This window comes from Crocodylus siamensis, chromosome 1 (genome assembly GCF_052110815.1).
Source record: "Crocodylus siamensis isolate JL-2025a chromosome 1, ASM5211081v1, whole genome shotgun sequence".
NCBI classification, from domain to species: Eukaryota; Metazoa; Chordata; order Crocodylia; family Crocodylidae; genus Crocodylus; species Crocodylus siamensis.
Genome location: NC_143395.1, coordinates 206,790,047 through 206,810,566, shown reverse-complemented (window position 1 = coordinate 206,810,566; position 20,520 = coordinate 206,790,047). Strand labels below are relative to the sequence as shown.

The following is a 20,520-nucleotide window of genomic DNA, read 5'->3' as shown; positions in this document are numbered from 1 at the left end:
AAGATATAAGAATTCTTATATAGCTGTTGGAATGAGTCTGGAGACTGTAAAGGTTAAATCACCCTGCTCAACATCACAATTTGCTCCATCTTTGCAAAACAGAAAAATACTGGGAAAGGGTGTGTCATTTCACATCAAAGACACTGTGGCACAGTACAGAGTTATTGGACGTTCAAAATGGCAGAATCTTAAATGCTCCTGGATTAACGTTCTAACTGGTGAAACTAAAGATAGGATACTTGTGGGCATCTGTTACACACTGCTGAATCTCACTAGAGAACAGGGCAAATTGCTCCTTAAGTCATTGCTCGTAATGGGGAAGGTGAAAAAAATATGTTATCGTAGGTGATTCCAACCTGGGAAGCACTTGTTGAACATCTCATGTGTCCAAAAACAAAACTTTCATGCAGTTTCCAAAAATAATAGGTGATAACATACCCTCACACAGGGTAACTCAATATTGAACCTCATTCAGATGGAAAAAGGAGACTTAATCACTGAAAAGGAGACTAAATCTAAAAATCTGTGGTTATGTAGATACTACTAATCATGATCTAGTTACATTTACTTCATGTAAAGAGATTATGTCACTAACCAGTCACATGTACCTCTGGAACTTCAAAAGGGCCAAGTTCCCAAAGCTTAAGGCAATTGTTAACATGATTTGTGGGAAACTTAAATTTAAAGTAGAAAATGTTCAAGGGTCTCTGACTAGATGCCCCACTAGCCATGATTATATACACCCCCACTCCCAGTGCACACCCCCACACACATACCATCCTGATTTAAAAAACTAGCACCGAATAAATTCAGAATGGCTCTATACAAGGACTTGCATGCTGTCTAATCAATTGATCTCAAAAAATAATTGTAGATGGGGAATCCAACATCTGAAGACAGTGCTTCTCATAGGTCCCCACTTGGTTCAGTGTTTTTCAATAACATTATTAATTAAAGTATAAAATCATGGCTAGCTGTGTTTGCAGAGAGTATACAAATGTCATAGAGTATCTCTCTAATAATGCCATTTTTTTGTAAGCCAAGTAACAGCTGCTTTATTGGTAGTGTTAATGTGATTCAACTGCCATCACACCACTTATAAATTACATGTTTCTTACTCTGCGCTTCTCTACAGCCACTGTATAGGTGGTCATGTTGGTTCCATGTGTGAATCTAGTGTCTGTTCAGCCAGGCCCTTGGACAAGATGGAAGATCAATACCAGGCAGGCATGGGGGGGATGGAATCAGTAATAAGTAATTTAGTTGTAATTTTTGCAGACCATTCCTCTCACCCAACTGATGTGATGTTACTGAATGTGCTATGTTTTATCACAGGCCCATCTCAAGGGCTGCAGGTAGGTTTTCGTACACTCATGTTAAAAGTAGGTCTGGAATGGACCTTAAGGCTATGTCCAGATGAGCACGGACATTTGGTTCTCTGGAGACAAGTAACAGCAGTGCACCTTGCACCACAGCTACTTGTTCCCATGAAACGCCCATGCCACATGTGCTTTAGCTCATGGCAAGTTACCCCAGGGATGGTAGGGAAGACTTGGGCCAGCACTGTGTTGGCTTAAGTAGCCTTACTTGGGGTCCTGGGGGCCTCCTGGGGCTGCAGCAGTGGCAATCCTGCTGGGCAGAGTGGCTGGATATCCCAGGGTCAAAAAAACCTGTGGGGAAAAAAAGACAAGCAGCATATGCACATTGCAGTACAGAGAACACCTGACTGTGCAGTATGTGGCACTGCAGACATGTTTGCAGTGCCACATACCACACAGCCACGCTTATCTGGATGCACCCTAAGAGGTTATCTAGTCCAACCCTTTGCTCTGGAGGCTGAAGAGATCTAATGTTGGTGGCTACCAGGATTGTCACTGATTTTGTTTAATAATTTGAGAGTTGTGTGCTTATGACAGCTTCAGGAGGAACTTGACACTGCATTCCACACTGATATTTGGTACCTACCAGGCAGCAGGTTCTTCCAAGCAGCAGACCAAATTCACTGAATCCTGCGGACACTGCTGCTGTCAGCCCCAGCATAGAGCCAGCAGGCAAATTTCAAGTGACTAGGCTACCACTTCAAACTCCTCAGCTCAATGCCAGGGATTTGTTGGTAACTGAATAAAGAATAATTGATGCAATTGCGGTGGGACTGGTCAGTTATATAGACAGATTTGTGCTCCTTTTCTGAAGTGAGTTTACTTGAACAGCATGCATTTTAATATAGTCAAGGGCAAGATCATATATCCAGGCACAAGGAACACAGGTCATATTTACAGGATGGTAGATTATGTAGGCCCTGGAAATCAGTAACCCTGAAAAGGACTTGGTGCATAATCAGCTCATTGTTTAACACTGGAGTTAAGAGGCTAACACAATTTGAATTCTAGAAAACCTGCTTAATGGGAAGGTCATGAGAATTAATCTACATAGCTCATCCTCCCCAAAAAAGCTTTAAAGGTGATCTGTAAGATTTGAAATACAACATAGCTCTTCACAAGTTTTAGTAATCATACAAATGACAATCTAGTCACCAGAAGTTGAAGCTAATTAAAGTTACAAATACATTATAATAGTGTGGCTAATTATATATTAGAGAAACTTAGGTAGAGATGTGCTAAAACAGGGCTTGGTCACCTCTAACATGCATGCCTGAATGTGGCACGTAAGGCATTTTGCTTGACACACATGCTTCAGGGCAGATGGTGGGAAAGAGGCTGGGGCTGCACTGCCACAGCAAGGATTCGGCCTCCCTCACAGCTCCCCTGATGTCCATCCAGATAAATCTTTGCCACTGCTAACTGAGCTGCTGCAAGTGCACTTGCCTGCATGTGTGGATACACCTACAGTGTTTCTGTGTGAGGAAAGTGCCCACTTCTCAAAGGCTTTGGGCAAGGATGGGAAATGCTTTGATTAGAAGTTGATGCAGTCATCACAACATTTGGGCGCATCCACACATGTAAGCACTTGTAAAGCACTTCATATAGCAGCGGCTCAAATATGTGCCATAGATTTGTGGCTCAGTACATGTGCCTAAACATGCACTTTGATGTGGGGCAAATTGTGCCACTGGGGCAAACTGACCCTGCCCAGCTCCTCCTGTTACACAAATTGCCAATTGCTCAAATCACAAGTGAGACCTTATGAGGGAGGATAGGACAAGATGTCTCATTTATTAAGTGCTTAATACACACACACACACATACACACACATACACACACACACACAACATTTATATCCCAATTTCTGTTCTGCACTGGTATACGTTACCATCTAATCAGTGCTCAGATCAACTTAGTGGTCAGCCAAGTTGATCGCAAGTAGGAGCCAAGTTCCTGCTGGTCCATCTCATCAGATGAACCAATGCTCCAGGATTGACATGCCAAACACAATTGATATGTCTCACCCCGACTTTTATAGCCTTGTCAATTCACCAAGTCTGCTGGGCTTTTGCTGGGTTTTCACTGTGTTCTTTTTTGCAGGTCGATTGCCATTGTTCTCTCACAGTTCTGGGGTGAATTCTTCTTGTTTGGTCTTTTATCTGTCGGCATTCTTCAGCCTTTCACCAGCTGATGTTTTCCTTTTCCATAAACATACTGTCACCCATACAGCATACAAAAGAGTAAAAGGTTGAGCACTTATGTCAAGCTACAGGGTAATACAAAATGAAGTTTCTTAAGGCAATGCAAAACTCAAGAAAATACATAAGATTAAAAGCGATAGGCAAAAATTTATTTCTGTGTTACAGTAAAAGCTCTGTTATCTGGCATCCCCCGGGAATGGGAGATGCCAGTTAATAAATACTCTATTTAATCCAATATGCACCTTCTGGTGCACTCCCCAGCATCAGTGTGCTGGGAGACAGGGAGGGAGCCCCACACAGGCTGTTTTGCCCTGGGCCATGGGCTGAAGAAGTGGCAAAGAAAAACTTGGCTCTTAGCAGCAACATGGGAAGTCCCCCGGAACTGGTACTTCTGGTTTTGCTTGTGCCACATCCCTTGGATATTGGTTGTCATGGGACGGAGTCCCTAAGGATGGCCGTGATCTCCTAAGGTCCCTCGACTGTGCCAATTCGGCCCAATGGGCACCCTCTATTCTCACCCACCATGTCTTGATGTAAAATGTAATGTAGGGAGGCTACCTTCATGTCCAGTCAGACACGGTCCTGAAGGACTTCCCTGGACCCCATGAGTCCCCAGCTTTATGGGCTATATGCATGGCTCCAACCATCCCTTTACCATGCCCCAAGCCTTGCAGATGGTGTTGTCGTTGTCTGTCTCAGGCCTTGCTGCAACTCATCCCCTTGCTTTTACTGGGCTCTCTGCATCCCTGCCTCTGCACCCCTCGGTGCTAGGCTCTCCACGGCCCTTGTCTCTGTGTCCCTTGTGCCATGCCCTCACTGGCACCAGGGTCCCCACACTGCCATGGGCCCACAATGAGGTCTCCTCCTTCCCCAAATAGCCTCACCCAAACCACCAGTTGTTATGAAATGGCAAACAAAACATAAGCCCCTGGGCTGTAACATAATACATAACACAAACTGGGGAAGGTGTGCTCTGCCCCTTTACATTACTAGGAGCAGAACTTATTAGTCAGGCCTCTTCCCTTCACTCACTCTAGGAAGGCTCCTTCCCCCTTGGCCGCCAGCAGAGAACTGAACTCCCTAGTCCCTGTCCTGGGGTTTATATGGGCCCAGGGCCCTGCCCCTTCTGGCCAGCTGACCAGGTGCAGGCTTATTTCCTCATTAGCTAGCTGCCATGGCAACCTGCACCTGGGCTCCTGTCTGGTTCTTTGGACTCTCCCCAGGCAGTTTCTGCTCTTCTAGGAGCAGGCACCTAAGTGCCCTCGACACTAGTTAATAGAGTTTTCTGCCTAATAAAGTGCCGGTTAACACAGCTTTTGCTAACATCAAGCTGGTGTTTATGTATTTGGCATAAAACTCCTGGATCTTCAGCCAGTGGGAGCTAGACTGGAGCAAGCACCTGTGCTGGTCTCAGCAATATAAAAAACTGCCCTGTCAAGCAGCTCAGGGCTACATGCCCTCAGGAGCTTCTGGGGGAGGAGTCTCTGGGAGGAAGTTGGCCACGCCCCTTCCTGTTCCAGGCTGCTGTTGCTGATGCTGATTGGTGCAAGCTTTATCTCAGGAGCTTCTGAGGAGAGGATGGCCAGGCCCCTTCCTACCTCTGGCTGCAGCTAGCTTGTTCTCAGAGCTCTTGGGGGTAAGTTGGCCACACCCCTTCCTGCCTTGGGCTGCTGCTGCTGCTGTTGCTGCCCCCTGCACAGGGGGGTCTATCTGCTGCATGCTGCTACCCCCTCTCAGGGAGGGGCCCACAGCACTGCACCAGAGCCCAGAACCACACCCCAGCTTCTGCACTCCTGCTCCAGCCTGCCGTCAAGCCACAGTCGGGGGACAGCCTGGAGAAGGAACTTGCACTGCCTATGGGCCCCTCCCACACCATGAATGCCAGAGCCTAAAGGTGCCTTGTCTACCCCAGATGCCTTGGAAGGCCACCCCCAACCTTCATCTCCACTTGCACGAGAAACACACCATGAGTGGCTGAACTGGACAGCTGCGACCATCACTGTTGCTGTTGCTGCCTTCTGTTCTGCTGCTGCCCCTCTCAGGAGAGAGGGAGATTCTCTGCTGCACCACCTTGCAGCACTCAACACTACACCTGCACTGGATTACTCCCTTATTGACATTGCTCCTGTCCTCGCTCACAGCTGCCTCACTGCATCTGATCCTGCTTTGTTTTCCTGCGTACTGCCCTGCTGCTGAGTGCCTGGCTGGAAGCCTGAGGGGCTCCTGGGCTGATCTGCAACATAGATTCATAGATTCATAGATGTAGGGTTCGAGGGGACCTGAGCAGATCATCAAGTCCGACCCCCTGCCCTGGGCAGGAATGAATACTGGGATCATATGACCCCTAGTAAGTTTAAGCTCAGATGACCCCAGCTAGGTAGTTGTCAAACCTCCTTTTAAAGACCCATAAGGTAGGAGCCAGCACCACTTTCCTTGGAAGCTGGTTCCAGATCCTGGCCACCCTGTCTGTGAAGTAGTGCCTCCTGATGTCTAGCCTGAACCTGCTCTCAATCAACCTGTGGCCATTATTCCTTGTTACTCCAGGAGGCGCTCGGGGGAACAGGATCTTACCCATTCCCCTCTGATCCCCCCTGGTAAGTTTATAGATGGTCACTAGATCCCCTCTCAGCCTTCTCTTGTGAAGGCTGAACAGGTTTGGGTCCCATAGACTTTCCTCATAGGGCCTGTCCTGCTGCCCCTGATCATGCAAGTGGCCCTCCTCTGGACCCTCTCAATGCTGTCCACATCCCTCCAGAAGTGCGATGCCCTGGATGCAGTACTCCAACTGTGGCCTGATCAGTGTCACATAGAGGGGGAGGATCACCTCCTTGGACCTACTTGTGATGTATCTGTGAATACATGACAAGGTGTGGTTCCGTAACCCGGTCCTCCCTGATCCTAGGTCTGGTGGAGTCGCGCCTGAGTCCATCCTGAATCCCAGTGGGGGAGACATCCTGGTCACTGCTCAAAAAAATGGAAGCAAAGAATTTGTTAAAAAGGTCTGCTTTTTCATCTGGTGCAATCACCAAGTGATTGCCAAGCATATCCTGCAGGGGCCCCATGTTGCCTGGTGCCTCCTTTTTACTCCCTATGCATTTAAAAAAGGGCTTGTTGTTGTCCTTGATCCTTGTTGCTAGCCCTAGTTCCGTCTCCACCTTAGTCTTCCTAACAGCCTCCCTACCGCCGCGCACTATGGAGGTATAATCCTTTTTGGTGATAGCTCCCACCTTTCCACTGCATGTCACCTCCTTTTTGGCTTTCAGACATTCCTGAGTGACTTTGGTGAGCCAAGGGGGCTTTTGGGCACTGTTTCCGCCTTTGACTCATGTTGGGACTGTCACCCCTTGGGCTCAAAGGATCATCACCTTAAAGAATGACCACTCATCTTGGACACCTAGTTCCCCTACTCTTCAGAACTTTTCCTACCAATCTCCTCAACTCGTTGAAGTTGGCCCTCCTGCGCTGGATGGTGAAATCCAGTAGGCGATGATTGTTATCACCCAGGTGGTCAAGAACCTGAAGTCCCCTCACCAGGTCATAATCTGTGGCTAGGACTGATGTGGAAATCACGACAGGATCACTGCTTGGCTAACAGAGCGCTTTACTTTATTTTACATGGCCACGGGAGAAGAAGCAAGGGCAGTTAATTCTCTGCAGCTGCAGGACTCTGTTATATACTTGTGAGAAAAAGACACACAGAAGCCTCCCCCTTAATACATTCCTGGCAGTCTGACAATAAATCACCTTGGAGTCCTGCTAAACTAAATGTGTTTTCTCCAGCTGTCTCCCAAAAAGTTTATCTCAAGGCCCCTTTGTTTTTCAGCCTTCACTTATGCTCCTTATTATGGCTTAACTTTATTTCTGTTTGCCCCAGTACTTTTCCTCATCAGGACCAGGTCCAGCAGGGCATTCCCCCTGGTGGGACTGTGCACCTCCTGGGTTAGGTGGAGGTCTTGTATCCCAGCAAGGAACCTACATGAGTGGTCAGACCTGGTTGACTGCTCCTCCCAGCAAATGTCTGGGTAGTTTAGATCACCCATGATGACGACATCCCTTGACTTAACTGCCTTTGTGAGCTGACCCAAGAATTCCCAGTCCAGCTCTTCACCCTGGTTGGGTAGTCTGTAGTAGACACCCACCGTTAAGTCCCTTTCCCCACCACTCCCTCATATTCTGACCCAGAGCACTTCAGCCTTCCCCTCCTCTGACCCCATCCTGTTAGTTGAGGATGTGTATTGCTCTTTGATGTAGAGAGCCACACCTATACCTTTCCTCCCTGTTCTGTCCTGCCTGTATAGTCTGTAGCCCCTAATGTTTACTGCCCAATTGTGGGTTGAATCCCACCCCTCCTGAGCCCCTCCACCACTCCAGCCATCTTTTACATCAGCCTCAGTAGCCTTCTCTGGGCTCTGGACACCCCCAGGAACCCAATAACTGAGTAACCCTTTCCCCCCACAACCCTAACCTGCCCCAATTACACCAACCAGCAAACCCACTCAACCTGTTCTTGACCCTAGCCCTGGCCCCACCAATGCAGCCCCCCCAGTGAGGGAACCATAACTTTGCACAGGCAGCTGTGGGGCAACCCACAGCTGCAGGGCCTGGACCTTCCAGCTCAGGAGGTGGAGCCCCCTTCCCCACACTCACCCATAGGCACGAGGTGAAGTGCCAATGGCCCAAGCAGGAGAACCTGCATTTTGAGACCTGGGAGCAGGCCCTGGGTTGGGTAGTAGGGGGCCCCCAAGATTGTGGCAGCTTTCCATTTTCATGGGAAGGGGGTCTTTTTCCTTGCCTCAGAAGCCACCACACAAAAGGCAGTGGATAGAGGGCTCATGGTGGAGGGTGAGTACATCCCCTATGAGCCCCTAAAAGAGCTGGGGACCAGAGTGGTCCTCAGCTCAGTCCCACCTTATATCCCCAGTTAGGCCCTGCTCCCTCATCTCCAAACCCTGGAGTTATCTTCCCAGTGGTGGCCCTCTCACTGGTATGCTGAGACCCAGGCCTCAGCCACGTGCATTTATTCCATCATCAGGTCATGATCCAGCTGGTGGCAGGAGCACAGCTGGAGGCCAAGGGCAGCCTAATAATTCTTTTTCAGGGGGCCCTAATGAGGATTTTCTAAATGCTGGGGCACCTGTGATGCTTCTGGTGACATGCCTCAGGGCACTTGTATCATGAGTGCCCCACAGGCCAGGCAGGGAGGGCATCCACAGGTCCCACTGGCAAGAGGGTGTCCCTACCACCAGTGCCTCTCCCCACTTGGGCCCCCCGGCAGCCCAGTCACAACTACCAGTCCCCCCATGAGCTCAGGGGACCCCACCCTCCAACCAAGTTTGGTGGAGTCCTGGGCAAAGGGGAAGCAGCCTGGGGAATAGAGGGAGTGGAACCCCCCCACCCTCAGCTGTACCCCCACTGTAACTACCCCACTATCCCAACCCTCACCCTCTCCTACTGGAGCCTGTCCAGCAGAGGACCACCCCACGGTTGAGTGGGCACAGGTCCCCTCCAGGTGCAAAGCCAAGAGAAAGGTCTGGGTGCAGCTGGCACCCTCTGATGCAGAGGACCTCCACCCCCTCTCAAAACCATCACATGGGGAGAAGGAGCAGTTCAGCTTCTGGGGGCATCCCCCGCTGCACCCAACAGCCCACTCCTGGGGAAGATTAATTGGGTATCCCAGTAGAGGTGGCTCCAGGGCTGCAGGACAATCCTGAATAGGAGCCCATGCAGGAAGTCCCTCATCCCACCGGCCAGGGCCTACCCCCTGAAACCATGGGTGCTGAGGCTAAGACTGAGGTTGACCCAGAAGAAGGCCTGGCAGCAGAGCTCTCCCCCTCTGATGATCTGGGGGAGACAGGGGCCCTGGGGCTCAACCTGGTGAGACCTCTAGAGGGAGGTCCCCTTTCCTAGGACCCTGAGGCAGACACCAAAGCCACCCCAGTGCCTGATGGGTCTCTTCAGTCCCCTTCCCAGAAAAACCTCTCTTGTAGCCTGCTCCATGGTCCCACACCAGAGGGGGTTGGGTCTCCTGATCAACAAACCAATCTTGTCAGGGGCCCCGCACAACCCCCCCAGGACTCCAGCTCTTCCCCAACATCTTGTAAAGGAGCCCCAACCCCATCCTTACCCCAACTCCTGTCCCAAGGGGCTGCAGAGCTCTTCCAATCCCAACCAGGGTCTTAGCAGACCAGGAGGTTCAAACAGTGCCTAAGGAGCCTGCTGAACCCCAGGAGCAGGAGGAGGACACCCGAAACCTGGCAGGTTCTGTGGAACCTAAAGGCCTCTCAGTCCTGGCCATCTCAAGGGGTGAGCTACTTGCATTTCTTGGCCATGACTACACCTGGTAGTCCACCAGCAATGTACAGCTCACCTTGGACCACAGATGAGACTTTGACAGCATCCTCGCCACTGCAAGGGTGCTGGCTGGGGAAGGCAAGGGGCCTAAAAGCTGCAACACCTGGATCTATAGGAGGGCCTGCAGTTTCATAGACGCCCTCTATACTTATGGGAGGGCACTGCACGTGCCAGTGAACCCCACACCAGGTGTTGAGATGCATGAGGCCTCTGCTCAACAGTCTACTCCACACATCCACAGCCATGAGGTCATTAAGATTGTGACCCTTAATATCCATGGTTGCAGAATGGGTCTCTGAAGATGCCGGGTGCTCTCCTTCCTTCAGGAGTGGAGGTACCTCATGGTATTCTTGCAGGAGACCCTGACAACTCCAGCCAATGAACCTAATTGGTGGCTGGAGTGGGGAGGCAAGGTCTTTTTTTAGGCATCTCTTGGCCACGTCTTGCAGGGTGGCCACCCTTTTCCCCCCAGGCCTGCAGCTGGAGGTTCCCCAGGATGTTGAGGTGGTGCCAGGCTGCCTGCTGCACCTCGGGGTTCAAATGCAGGGGCTGGTCCTGAACCTTCTGAATGTGTACACCCCTGTGAGGGACCCAGAGTTAGTTAGAGGCTTTTTTCCACCAGGCAGCTAGTTACATCGGCACCCTCAACCCTCGTGGGTGTCTGGTCCTTGGCTGCGATTTTAACATCACCCTAGACATGCAAGACCAGTCGGACAGGGATCAGAACCAGGCCTGTCAGCCTGATGGACTACTCCCTGGTGAATGTCTGACATGTCTGTCACCCTGCTGGCCCCCCTGCTGCACCTCTGCCTTCAGCTATGTGAGGGTGCGGGAGAAGCAGGAATGTCACTCCTGGATGGACCAAGTTTATATCTCTTTTCTGCACTTTACCCAGGCCCAATCCTCCAGCATCTGGCCAGCCCCTTTCAGCGATCATCACCTTGTCTGGGCTCAGGCCACACTGGGGCCTGGGGGTCTGGGGTTGGCTTACTGACATTTCAGTGCCAGTCTGCTGAAGGATGTAGGCTTCAGGGGGGCCTTCCCGGAGTTCTGGCTGGTCTGGCATGAGCAATGGGAAGCTTTCTCCTTGGCTTGGAGATGGTGAGAGGTGGGGAAGCACCAGTTTGGGCAGAGGGCAGGGCTGCAGTGTGGCAGTTGTCCCTGAAGTCATGGATCCTGCCAGCAGGTCCCATCCCATCCTATTTGGCAAGCTGGGCATGTAGGATGTAAGATATGTGGGGAGTATGTGGGGTTTATGGGGGAAAGGAGCGTGGGGTTTGTGGGGGTGTTTGGGGTTGTGAATGGTTATAGCAGTGGGTGTAGTGTTTGTGGGGGTGAGGTCTGTGAGGCTGAAGGCAGTATGGGACTTGTGCAGGGGTTTGTGATGATGGGGTTTGTGGGTGGATTGTGTATGGGGGGTTGTGGCTGGATTGTGGGTGTGGGGGTACTGTGGGGATGGGAGGGACTGCTTGGGAGGCTTTTGGCCCCCACCCCCGTCCACCACAGGGCACAAAATCCCCACTATCTCCCCCTACAAGCAGCAACAGCCATGGGGTGCTCAGGACCTGCTACTGGCAGTGCCCCCTCCCCCAGTGTGGCATGTTGCCAGATGCCTGGGACCTGGTGTTCCCTGTGCCACATGGTGCAGGCACAGCCCAGCCCAGCCTGGGGTTGTGCACCTTCAGACAGGACTGGCTGCTCCTGTTGTCACTCAGAGTCCCAGAACCACACTCAAGTACCAGACATCAGGCCATGCTGGGTCCTGCCTCCATGTGCCCCACATGCTGTTGGGCCAGGCTTACTCCATGGAGGTAGGACCTGACATGGCCCTATGTGCGGCTGTTGTGTGTGGTGCTGGGGGCCCTGGGTGACAGCAAGAGCAGCCCAGTCCTGCATAAAGTTGCATGACCCTGGGCTGGGCCATGGTTGCACCACACCAGGGAGGGCACTATCAGTAGCAGGCCCTGAGTGCCTCCACAGCTGCTGCTGCTGATGATGCTTCTGTGGGGGGTGGGGTTGGCTATGAACCATACAGGGAGCAGGTGGGTGAGGGACCCTCCCCTACCAAGCAATCTCCCCACCAACACAGTCCCCACACATCCACAACATCCCCACACCCACACACACACACACACACAATCCCCCCACACCACCACAGCCCCTCCACCTCCATGTCTGTACTTTCCTGGGACAGAACCTGGGTCCCAGTCACTGCTGCAGCTTTGCCCCACTCCTATTTGCCCTGGAGCAGCAGGGAAAGGGGGCAGGCATAGAGATGCTCTGGCTGGGTGTCAGAGCACCTCCTTGGAGAACCCAGCCTCTGGTTGCTCCAGGAGCATTCCCTGTGCCACTTTTTTTCAGTGGGTTGGGGATTTTTTTGTTATTGGGATTTCCCAGTATCAAATTTAGAGTCTGCACTGCAAATATTCAGCATGGGGAACATTTTTTTGTTCCCAGCGTGCCTCCTGCAGTATCTCAAACTGCTTTGAGATGCCACAACAGTCATGTGCATGCTCATCTAGATGCACCCCTTGATTTTATCCCTACATGCCTGAGCAATACTCTTATACTCCTCCCTACTTGTTTGCCAAAGTTACAATTTCTTGTAAGCTTCCTTTTTAGGTTTTAGCTCATGCATTCTGCTTGTGTTTTAGCTTTTGCAAAATAATTTATTTTTACCTGGGGAACTTCTGATTTTTCAGTGCAGGTACTCATGGATTTGTATAGTGGCATGATATTTTTTTTCCTATTTTGTTTTCATTTCTCTTCCTAATGATGCCCAACATTTTATTGACTTTTTTGGTTTCTGCTGCACATTAAGCTGATATTTTTAGAGAACTGTCTAAAAAGACTCCAAGGTTTCTTTCATGAATTATAGCAAGTATTTCAGAGCCCAGGATTATGTACATATAATTAAGGTTGTCTCCTCATGTGCAGTACCTTGTACTTGCTAACACTGAAGTTCATCTGCTGGATTTGTTTTTATTTTTTTTGCTAATTCACTCAGCTTTGTGAGATCTGTCTGTGGCTTCTCTCTGTTAGTTTGGGATTTGACTACCTGGACTAGTTTAGTATCATCTGAATTGTGTATGGTGCTGCACATGCACTAAATAACAGCCTTTTTTGGAAGCTGGGTAGGGAAAGGGCCCTGATATTCCTCATCACCAGGGATCCTGGTTTTCTCTGTCAAAATTTCAACTTTTTTTAATAAAAGATCCAAAATTCTCTGATTAAAAAACCCCAAATCTGTTTTTCTTCAATTAAAATGAAACATCACTATATGTATATAATGTATATATAGGTATCAGTTGAATACAATGTTTTATTGATGCATTTACAATTTTAAAGCAATTTGAAAACCTACCAGTGCCTCAATAATTAAAATGAAATGAAATATAAATACCCATATATTTTGTCATTTGATTTTGATATTTTTAAATCATGGAAAATCATAGTTCTCCCTGCCACTTTTGCTCACCAGAACATGGGTCCAGCTAATGCTGTCCCTCCTGCTGCTTCATGGCACTGATCAGCCCTGATATGCCAGTGCCCTGCCCTTGCCATTACCCCTCATTCCCAAGCCACAGCCCCAACCAGCCCTGGAAGTCTGACCCATGCCCTTTAAAGGAGAAAATCTGCATTTTTCCATGGCAAATGGAAAACCCAGATCCCTGCTCATCACAAAGCAGAGGAGCATGTTAAGAACCAGGCTGGCACTGGCTTGTATTGTAGATAGTGTGCTGTATCATCATTGTTCTAGAGGCTCATTTTCAAGCTTGTTCTCCATTCACATGGTATGGTGGCACTGATTGGGGATCATGGTAGACATCATTCCTGCTGTGGATGACCCATCATAGCTAGCTTTTTTCTATAGCAAAAGAAAATAATTCAGGCCTGTGTTTACACTTTACCTCCCACCCTTATTTCCTCACATTTCTCTCACTCATCCTTTCATTTTCCTACTCCCTCCAACTCCTACCTAGTCACACCATGGACTCTCCCCCTCCCCTATTTCCAGGCTCTTACCCCTAGGTTTTTCCCCTTTTAGCCTCTCCTTTCCTTTATCTTCTCTTTGGCTCATCCCCACCTCTCCTGCCTCTTGGGCTCCCTACCAAATGCCTTTCTCACTTAACGTCACCCTTGCTTCCTCCTGAGCTTTCATCTCTTTCAAAAAACATCTCCAACCCCCAAAATCTTAACTCTTTATGGCCTATGTGCCAGGAATGTGGCTATGACCTTAATGCAGCTGTTCATTTCACACACACCAGTCGATTTCTCCCATGCCTATTGTAACAGTCATAATAAGACACCTTTCTAAAAGGGAACATTCAGACTGTCTGGGCCTCAGCCCAGGTTTATGAGCTCATTGGCTAATACCAATCTTCTCAGACAGAGGAGAGGAGAAAAGAGAGGAGAGGAAAGAAAGGCAACCTATCTTTATGGTGATATTAGGAGTGGAGGGTTTCAGCCATAAGAGAGAAATTCAGAATGGAAAAAGTATGTGAGAATACAAGACCATGATAGAAGTAAAACATATTTAATACCAAAAATAATACCAAAATATATGTCGTGAAGTGCACAGCTCTCTTTCCATTCTTGCATTTCAGTCTCCAACCTCTTCATGTCTCTTCATCTGGCAGCTTTCAGAATAATTTCATCCACTTGTTAAATCAGGAAACATCAAGTGGAATTCACAGCAGCAGCCGGAAACAGGATGCTACAGAAAAAGCTTTTTAATTAAGATCCACTAACTGAACTGCTGCTTCTTGTGATAATGGCACTTCTGCAAGTTGTTTAGTGTCCTCATGTCTCCCTCCATTTCTTGTAAGAGGGAAGGGGGATGCAACGATTGAAACCAGATCTCCAGGTAAGGAGAGGAACAGCCTTTTCCAGATCATTTTTGTCAAATTGCTTTGCTCTCACACAAGTCACTTCTTAGTGTAGCAGGCTTGCCTTTTGGAGCTTGGGTTGAGTCCAAGGCTTGAAATCTTGCTGTTTTGATTGGTGGAGCTCATCCCCCAATCACAAGGCAGCAAAAGGAGTTCAGTCATGCCCCTTTCCTGAGGGGAGGGGAAGAGGAGTTCCCCCACTGTGGACCTGATTGAAGACTGCAGCTGCATGAGGCAGCTCAGGTCTGCAACTTCTGGTGTGAAGCCAGAGACATGGTGCACAGGATGATGCATGGAGTAGGACCTTTGGACTGCTAGGGCAGCTCAGGTCCTCAACCCCCAGCACAAGGCTGGGAGCTTGGTGTAGGAGGTGCTGCATGGAGCATCCAGGAGCGGACCAAGCCTGGTGCTGCACAAGGCAGCCCAGGCCTCCAACCCATAGCAAAAGGTTGAGTCCAGAGAGCCAGATGGTGATTGGGCTACTGAGCCAGCAGACAGGGCCAAGCCAAAGGCCCCAAAAGCCCTGTATAGTGGAGCCCTGTTCCAAGGGACAGTGACTGCCACCCCCCTCCCCACAGAAATCCACTGCAGGCAAGAGAGCAGCCTGGTGCAGAGGATGAGGACCATCCTCCAGGCCTGGGAGCCATGAGTTGCAGGGAAAAAAGGATTCCCACAGGGGAGGGGGAGTTCTCCCTGGTTAGTTAAGGGCTCCTGAAAGGGGAGGTCCCACTGAGAGGGCCCCCTAAAGTTACCAGCTTCTTTGTAGGGCTTGGGAAAATCCCAAGGGCACTGGGGTTTCCCTTTGGGATTGAGTTTATCTTTGGGGTTTATTTGTTTCAGATCAGATATTTACCTGTAACTTATCTGTATCTGGAGCACTTGTATAAGGTTTTATGTCATTTATTGTTTATGTTTAGATATCTTATAAATATATAGATATATATAGATATATATACACACACACACCCATTGTACATATGTTTATATCCATGTTCCTTTTCCTTGTGATAAGTTAATGTAAATAAATATGTATATAGTTAAGTCCCCTGCTTGTCCTGGCCTGGTTCTATAGGGATGGAGGGAAACAGGGTGGTCTGCAGTTCCCACCCCACAACACACCTGCCAGCTAACAATCCCCTTCAATTGGAGAAGGAGAGTATATACCCAAGTTACTTGGGCCACATTAGCAAGAGGAGTTGTATCTTAGCAAAAGAAACTGTAAAAACCATGTTACTTTCATCCACACCGTTTGTGTAACAAAAGATCAGTGCACTAAGCCTGGTTCTGGTGCAGAGGACATAGCAGTGTCCTGTTCAGACCATTGTTTGGACAAATTAAATTTCTAAGCTCTGGTCTGCTGCAGCTTTTGGAAGAAACTGAATGTCTACACAAGATGCTAAAAGCATAGTAGAGTAATTCTACTGTTCATTAGTGAATCACAGCAAAAACCATGCTAATGCACTAATATGTAGTAGAATTAAACTACTGTGCATTAGCATCACTTAAAAGATGTGCACTGTTGCTACTGTGCAGTAGCACCAGTGATGCTATGTTTGGTAGACTATACATTATGAAACAGAATTACAGAAAATTAAATATAGCACCTGTAATAACAGGTACTAACTTAATGTGCCATAATTAAGTCGCATTCATGCATGTGCAGACATGTCCATATAGCTGGGAGAGTATCAATTAGACACAAAAAGAGAAAGATGCAAACTGACCACAAGGTAGAGAGAGAGAAAGAGACAATACTGCACAATGAAATTGCTTCTTGCTTAGATAATCTGGGTGACCATGTAAGGTGGTTTGGAAGGTGACAGGGAGGTTCCTCTGCACCAGAACCAGGCTTAGTGCACTGATCTTTTGTTACAGAAATGGTGTGGATGAAAGTAACATGGTTCTTACAGGGGGGAAAGAGTAGGGAGTACAGACCTTCCCCTGGCAGAAGGGAGTGGAGCTCTGCCAATTGCACCAGCTAAGAATCAGGTGCTGGATCCTAAAATGGAATGCAGATATATTAAGTGGCAATTGTATGGGAGCTGTACACAGCTCTTGGAGGAAGGAAAGATAGGCTGTATACAGTCAAACAAACAAACCTGGGAGCCCAGAGTGTTACCTGTCAGCTCCATGTTCTTGGGGAACCCTGACACAGGACACAGACTGTCTGACTCACAAAGAATCACCCCCCTCCCCTCCTCTACCTAAACAGAAACTGATTAAGATGCAGTGAGAGACACCTAAAACCCTCCAGATAAGGGTGACAAGAGTGAAACAAGTGCCCTAGGTCTCATTTGCATCTGAGATGGGAACAGATGACCATTCATTTACATGAGAGATGGAGAACAGAAAACCTGAAGCAGAGACTGCAGTGAATTCTGGGATCAGCGAAGCAGGGGAGCACTGCATGATGGGGAAGCTGTGTTCCAAATGCTCATCAACCCTCACACCCACCTCAGCACTTATCAGACCAGTTCTAATCTGGATTTACAAAGGACTTTTCCTCCTCCCCCCCCCCACACCCCTCTGAGCAAAAGTAAGTTTATTAGGAATCTCAGGGTGTACATTCCCCAGTCCCACTATGGGAGGCCTACGTAAACTTAATTGGCTACAACTCGGTTGCCGGGTTAAGGAATGCTGAGGCAATAGATGGAGTCAGAGGGGGTATGGGCAATATGTGAACAATGGTACAGGGTTCATCACAGCGTCCAGCCTGTTGGAGCCCTGGCCACAAGTGTTGTCATACTTTTCCCGAGACAACTGGTGGAAGTCCTCTCCACAACAGGTTATGAACACTCCAATAATTGCCTTAAGTCTGTTAGAAGACTATAGTTAGATCTGGAAAGGTCATGCTAAGCTGAGGCTTGTTCACAGCAAGTAAAAATCCAAAAACCTGATGCTGCAATCTATTGTTTCTGAAGACACCAGGAGATATCCCATCAAGTATATTTGCTATCCATAGGAATGTCAAGCTGGCTCCCAAGTAGGTGTTTCCTGAGTATCAATCAAGTTCCTGAGATGTTCCACCCAGATAACCCCTTGTCAATAGAAAGGACAGACAATTTGATTTACACTATTGAGAATGCCTGAAAGAAGCTGAACTGAGGGTATAAAAATATGTAAAAGCAGCAGCAGTGTGTACTGACATCACCTGCTTTCTTCTGGAGAGGCTGAAGGAGGAAGATCATCTTCCTTCAAGGATCGTGCTGAGAACTTTAACCTGTCAGCTTTGCAACCCGAATGCCTTGGACTGGTGAGATCCCAGCTCTCTCTCTCTCTCTCTCTCTTCTCTTTTCTCTCTCTAAGCATAGATTTCTGAACTTGAACTGTATTAGTTAAGCTTGAGCTAAGTTTCCCCAAATACTTAGTGAAACCAGGGTATACTGTGACTGTTTGTGTTTGGTTTTCCTTTGCATGTCTATTACTACTAGTGTCAATATATATTTTATCTACTTAGAAATAAATAACTTTTGTAGTCAAACTGGTGGTAATTGGGTATATTTTTACTTCTCTTTCCCCACTTGCTCTGCAGCAACGCTCCTTTTACCTAAGCTAAAGATTCCTGTGAAGCCCAGAAATACTGTGGGGTCTGCTCATCAAGAGGCTAAAAGATTGGGATGTGCTGAGTTTGAAACACATAAGGGGATCAGCTTGTACAGGCTGATTGACCCAGTTTGGCTCAGACATGCCCTAATGAACTGAACGCTGGCCCATGAGGGTGTCATCTGGACACCCAGCCAGATTCAGAGGTATTCTGTTTAACTGCATGCTTGTGTCTGACTGTAGTAATAACTCTGATGAACTGATTCTTGGCATATGAGGGTGTCAGCCTGTCCATGCTGATCAACCCGGCCAGGTCAGACGTGTCACGTTAATCTGTGTGTGTTTGTGTGTATGACTGATTTGGGGACTGGAGGAACCCAGCCCCACTGAACTGAGTCCTGCAAGAGAGCTCCATTGGGGGTGAGGGCTTGCAGAAGGGAGAGATACAGCTCCATATAGAAACACAAGTAATACAAGCAGCACATTGATAGAATTACCAAGACCCTAGCCCTAATAAATGATCACACCCCAAAGTAGCAGGCAAATCTGGTAACAGGAGGAAGTATTAGAAGGGAACCAGGAATTAGCAAGAACTTCATATATGTGTCACTGCAGTGTAACTATGAATCTTCTAAATGCTATGCAAATCCATCAACATCATTTGCTTCCTGAACCAATCTCACCTGAGACTTTTCTTGCCTTGATTTATAGCAGTTAATTGTTATACAAGAGTAGTTCTAGAAAATAATGTCTACAGTATATAGCGATAGGTTAAAAATAGTAATAATAATGATTCAGTATATTCTGTAGCTTTTACAGATTTTACCATGAAATTTTCCTTGACATACAAACAGAAAGTTTAGCACCATTATAGTCCTGCATCCCGAATATGGCAAAGGTTATTTCCATGGGGTCTCCTTCAGATCACAAGGGAGAAATATTCCTTGAGCCCTCAGGTGTTTCTGGTAGCCCTCCTTCCCTAACAACACAAAATCATTTCATAAAGTGAAATAATTTTATGCTTTGGTATTTTTATGCTCTGTTGGTTTATTTAGAAATTCAAAAACCTTACATCCCCTCTCAAGAGATCAGATAGCCATGTTTGACTTAAGCAGAAAGAGCATAACCACTGAGAAATTCTCCAGTCTTTCCTAAAATTTAAATTGAGGAGTCTAGGTCAGCAATTGACAACCTTTTAAGCCTGTGGGCTGGACTAGCCCAGCTTGGGTCAGAGAAGCCTGGGTGAGAGCTGGGTGTTCTGATCCAGCTGCTACCACTCTTTTTCCCCACTGCAGCATGGTAAAGTGACTACTGCAAAATAGAATGCTGTAGAATGCTACTTAAGACCCATATTTCCAAACTGAAACAAATGGCTCTGTGGGCTGGATCCCACCTGCAGGCTATAGGTTGTTGACTCCTGTTTTCATAGATTTTAAAGCTGGAAAGGACCTTGGAAGATCATTGGGTCCAGCCCCCTGCACCAGGCAGGAAAGACAGCTGGAGTCAGGTGAACCCAGCAAAGTGACTGTCTAGTCTCCTCTTGAAGATTTCCGGGGTAGGTGATTGCACCACCTCTGGAGGGAGCTTATTCCACAGTCTAGACACTCTAACTGTGAAGAAGTTTTTCCTAATGTTGAGCTTGAAATGGTAAAAAAAAAAAAAAGAGTTTGTGGCCATTACTTCTGGTTTTCCCCAAGGGCGCTGTGGTGAACAGTTGTTCACTGAGCCCTTGATGTTCTCCCCCAATGTAGCAGTAAGCTGCTACCAAGTCCCCTCTCAGCCTTCTCTTTCTCAGGCTGAAGAGTCCCAGTTCCTTCAGCCTTTCATCATATGGCTTCCATGCAAGTCTTTTATCATACGGATAACCCTCCTCTGGATTCTTTCAAGCTTTATCACAACCTTGTTAAAGGGTGGTACCCAGAACTGGACTCAGTACTCCAGTTGGGGTCTCATCAATTTTGAGTAGAGCAGAAGAATCACTTACTTGGTTTTGCTGGAGATGCACCAATTTGCTGGAGATGCACCAATTGATGCATGCCAGAGTATTATTTACCTGGCTGACAACAGCATCACGCTGCTGGCTCATATTCATACTGTGGTCTATTATTACCCGCAAGTCCCTTTTATTCATGGTGCTGCCAAGCCTATAGGTG

General features: G+C 48.1%; 1 protein-coding gene across 4 annotated transcripts in view; it reads right to left on the bottom strand.

Moving 5' to 3' along the window:
• Window positions 1–769: 769 nt before the first annotated feature.
• TBX15 (T-box transcription factor 15) overlaps window positions 770–20,520 on the bottom strand; it is a 252,746-nt gene continuing 232,995 nt past the window's right edge. Inside the window, exons 9-11 of one of the 4 annotated variants that reach the window (XR_016443167.1) lie at window positions 6,423–6,545; window positions 3,408–3,597; window positions 770–1,670 (exon numbers count right to left, since the gene is read on the bottom strand). Coding sequence is in view for 3 of the 4 variants with exons in the window: in XM_090053642.1 (XP_089909768.1) it covers window positions 3,539–3,597; window positions 6,423–6,545 (182 nt within the window). In the remaining variant the exon portion in view is untranslated. Of the gene's footprint in view, window positions 1,671–3,354; window positions 3,598–3,629; window positions 3,650–6,422; window positions 6,546–14,611; window positions 14,653–20,520 lie in introns of those variants that run through there. The other 3 variants (XM_090053642.1, XM_090053650.1, XM_090053676.1) reach the window with 3 other exon arrangements.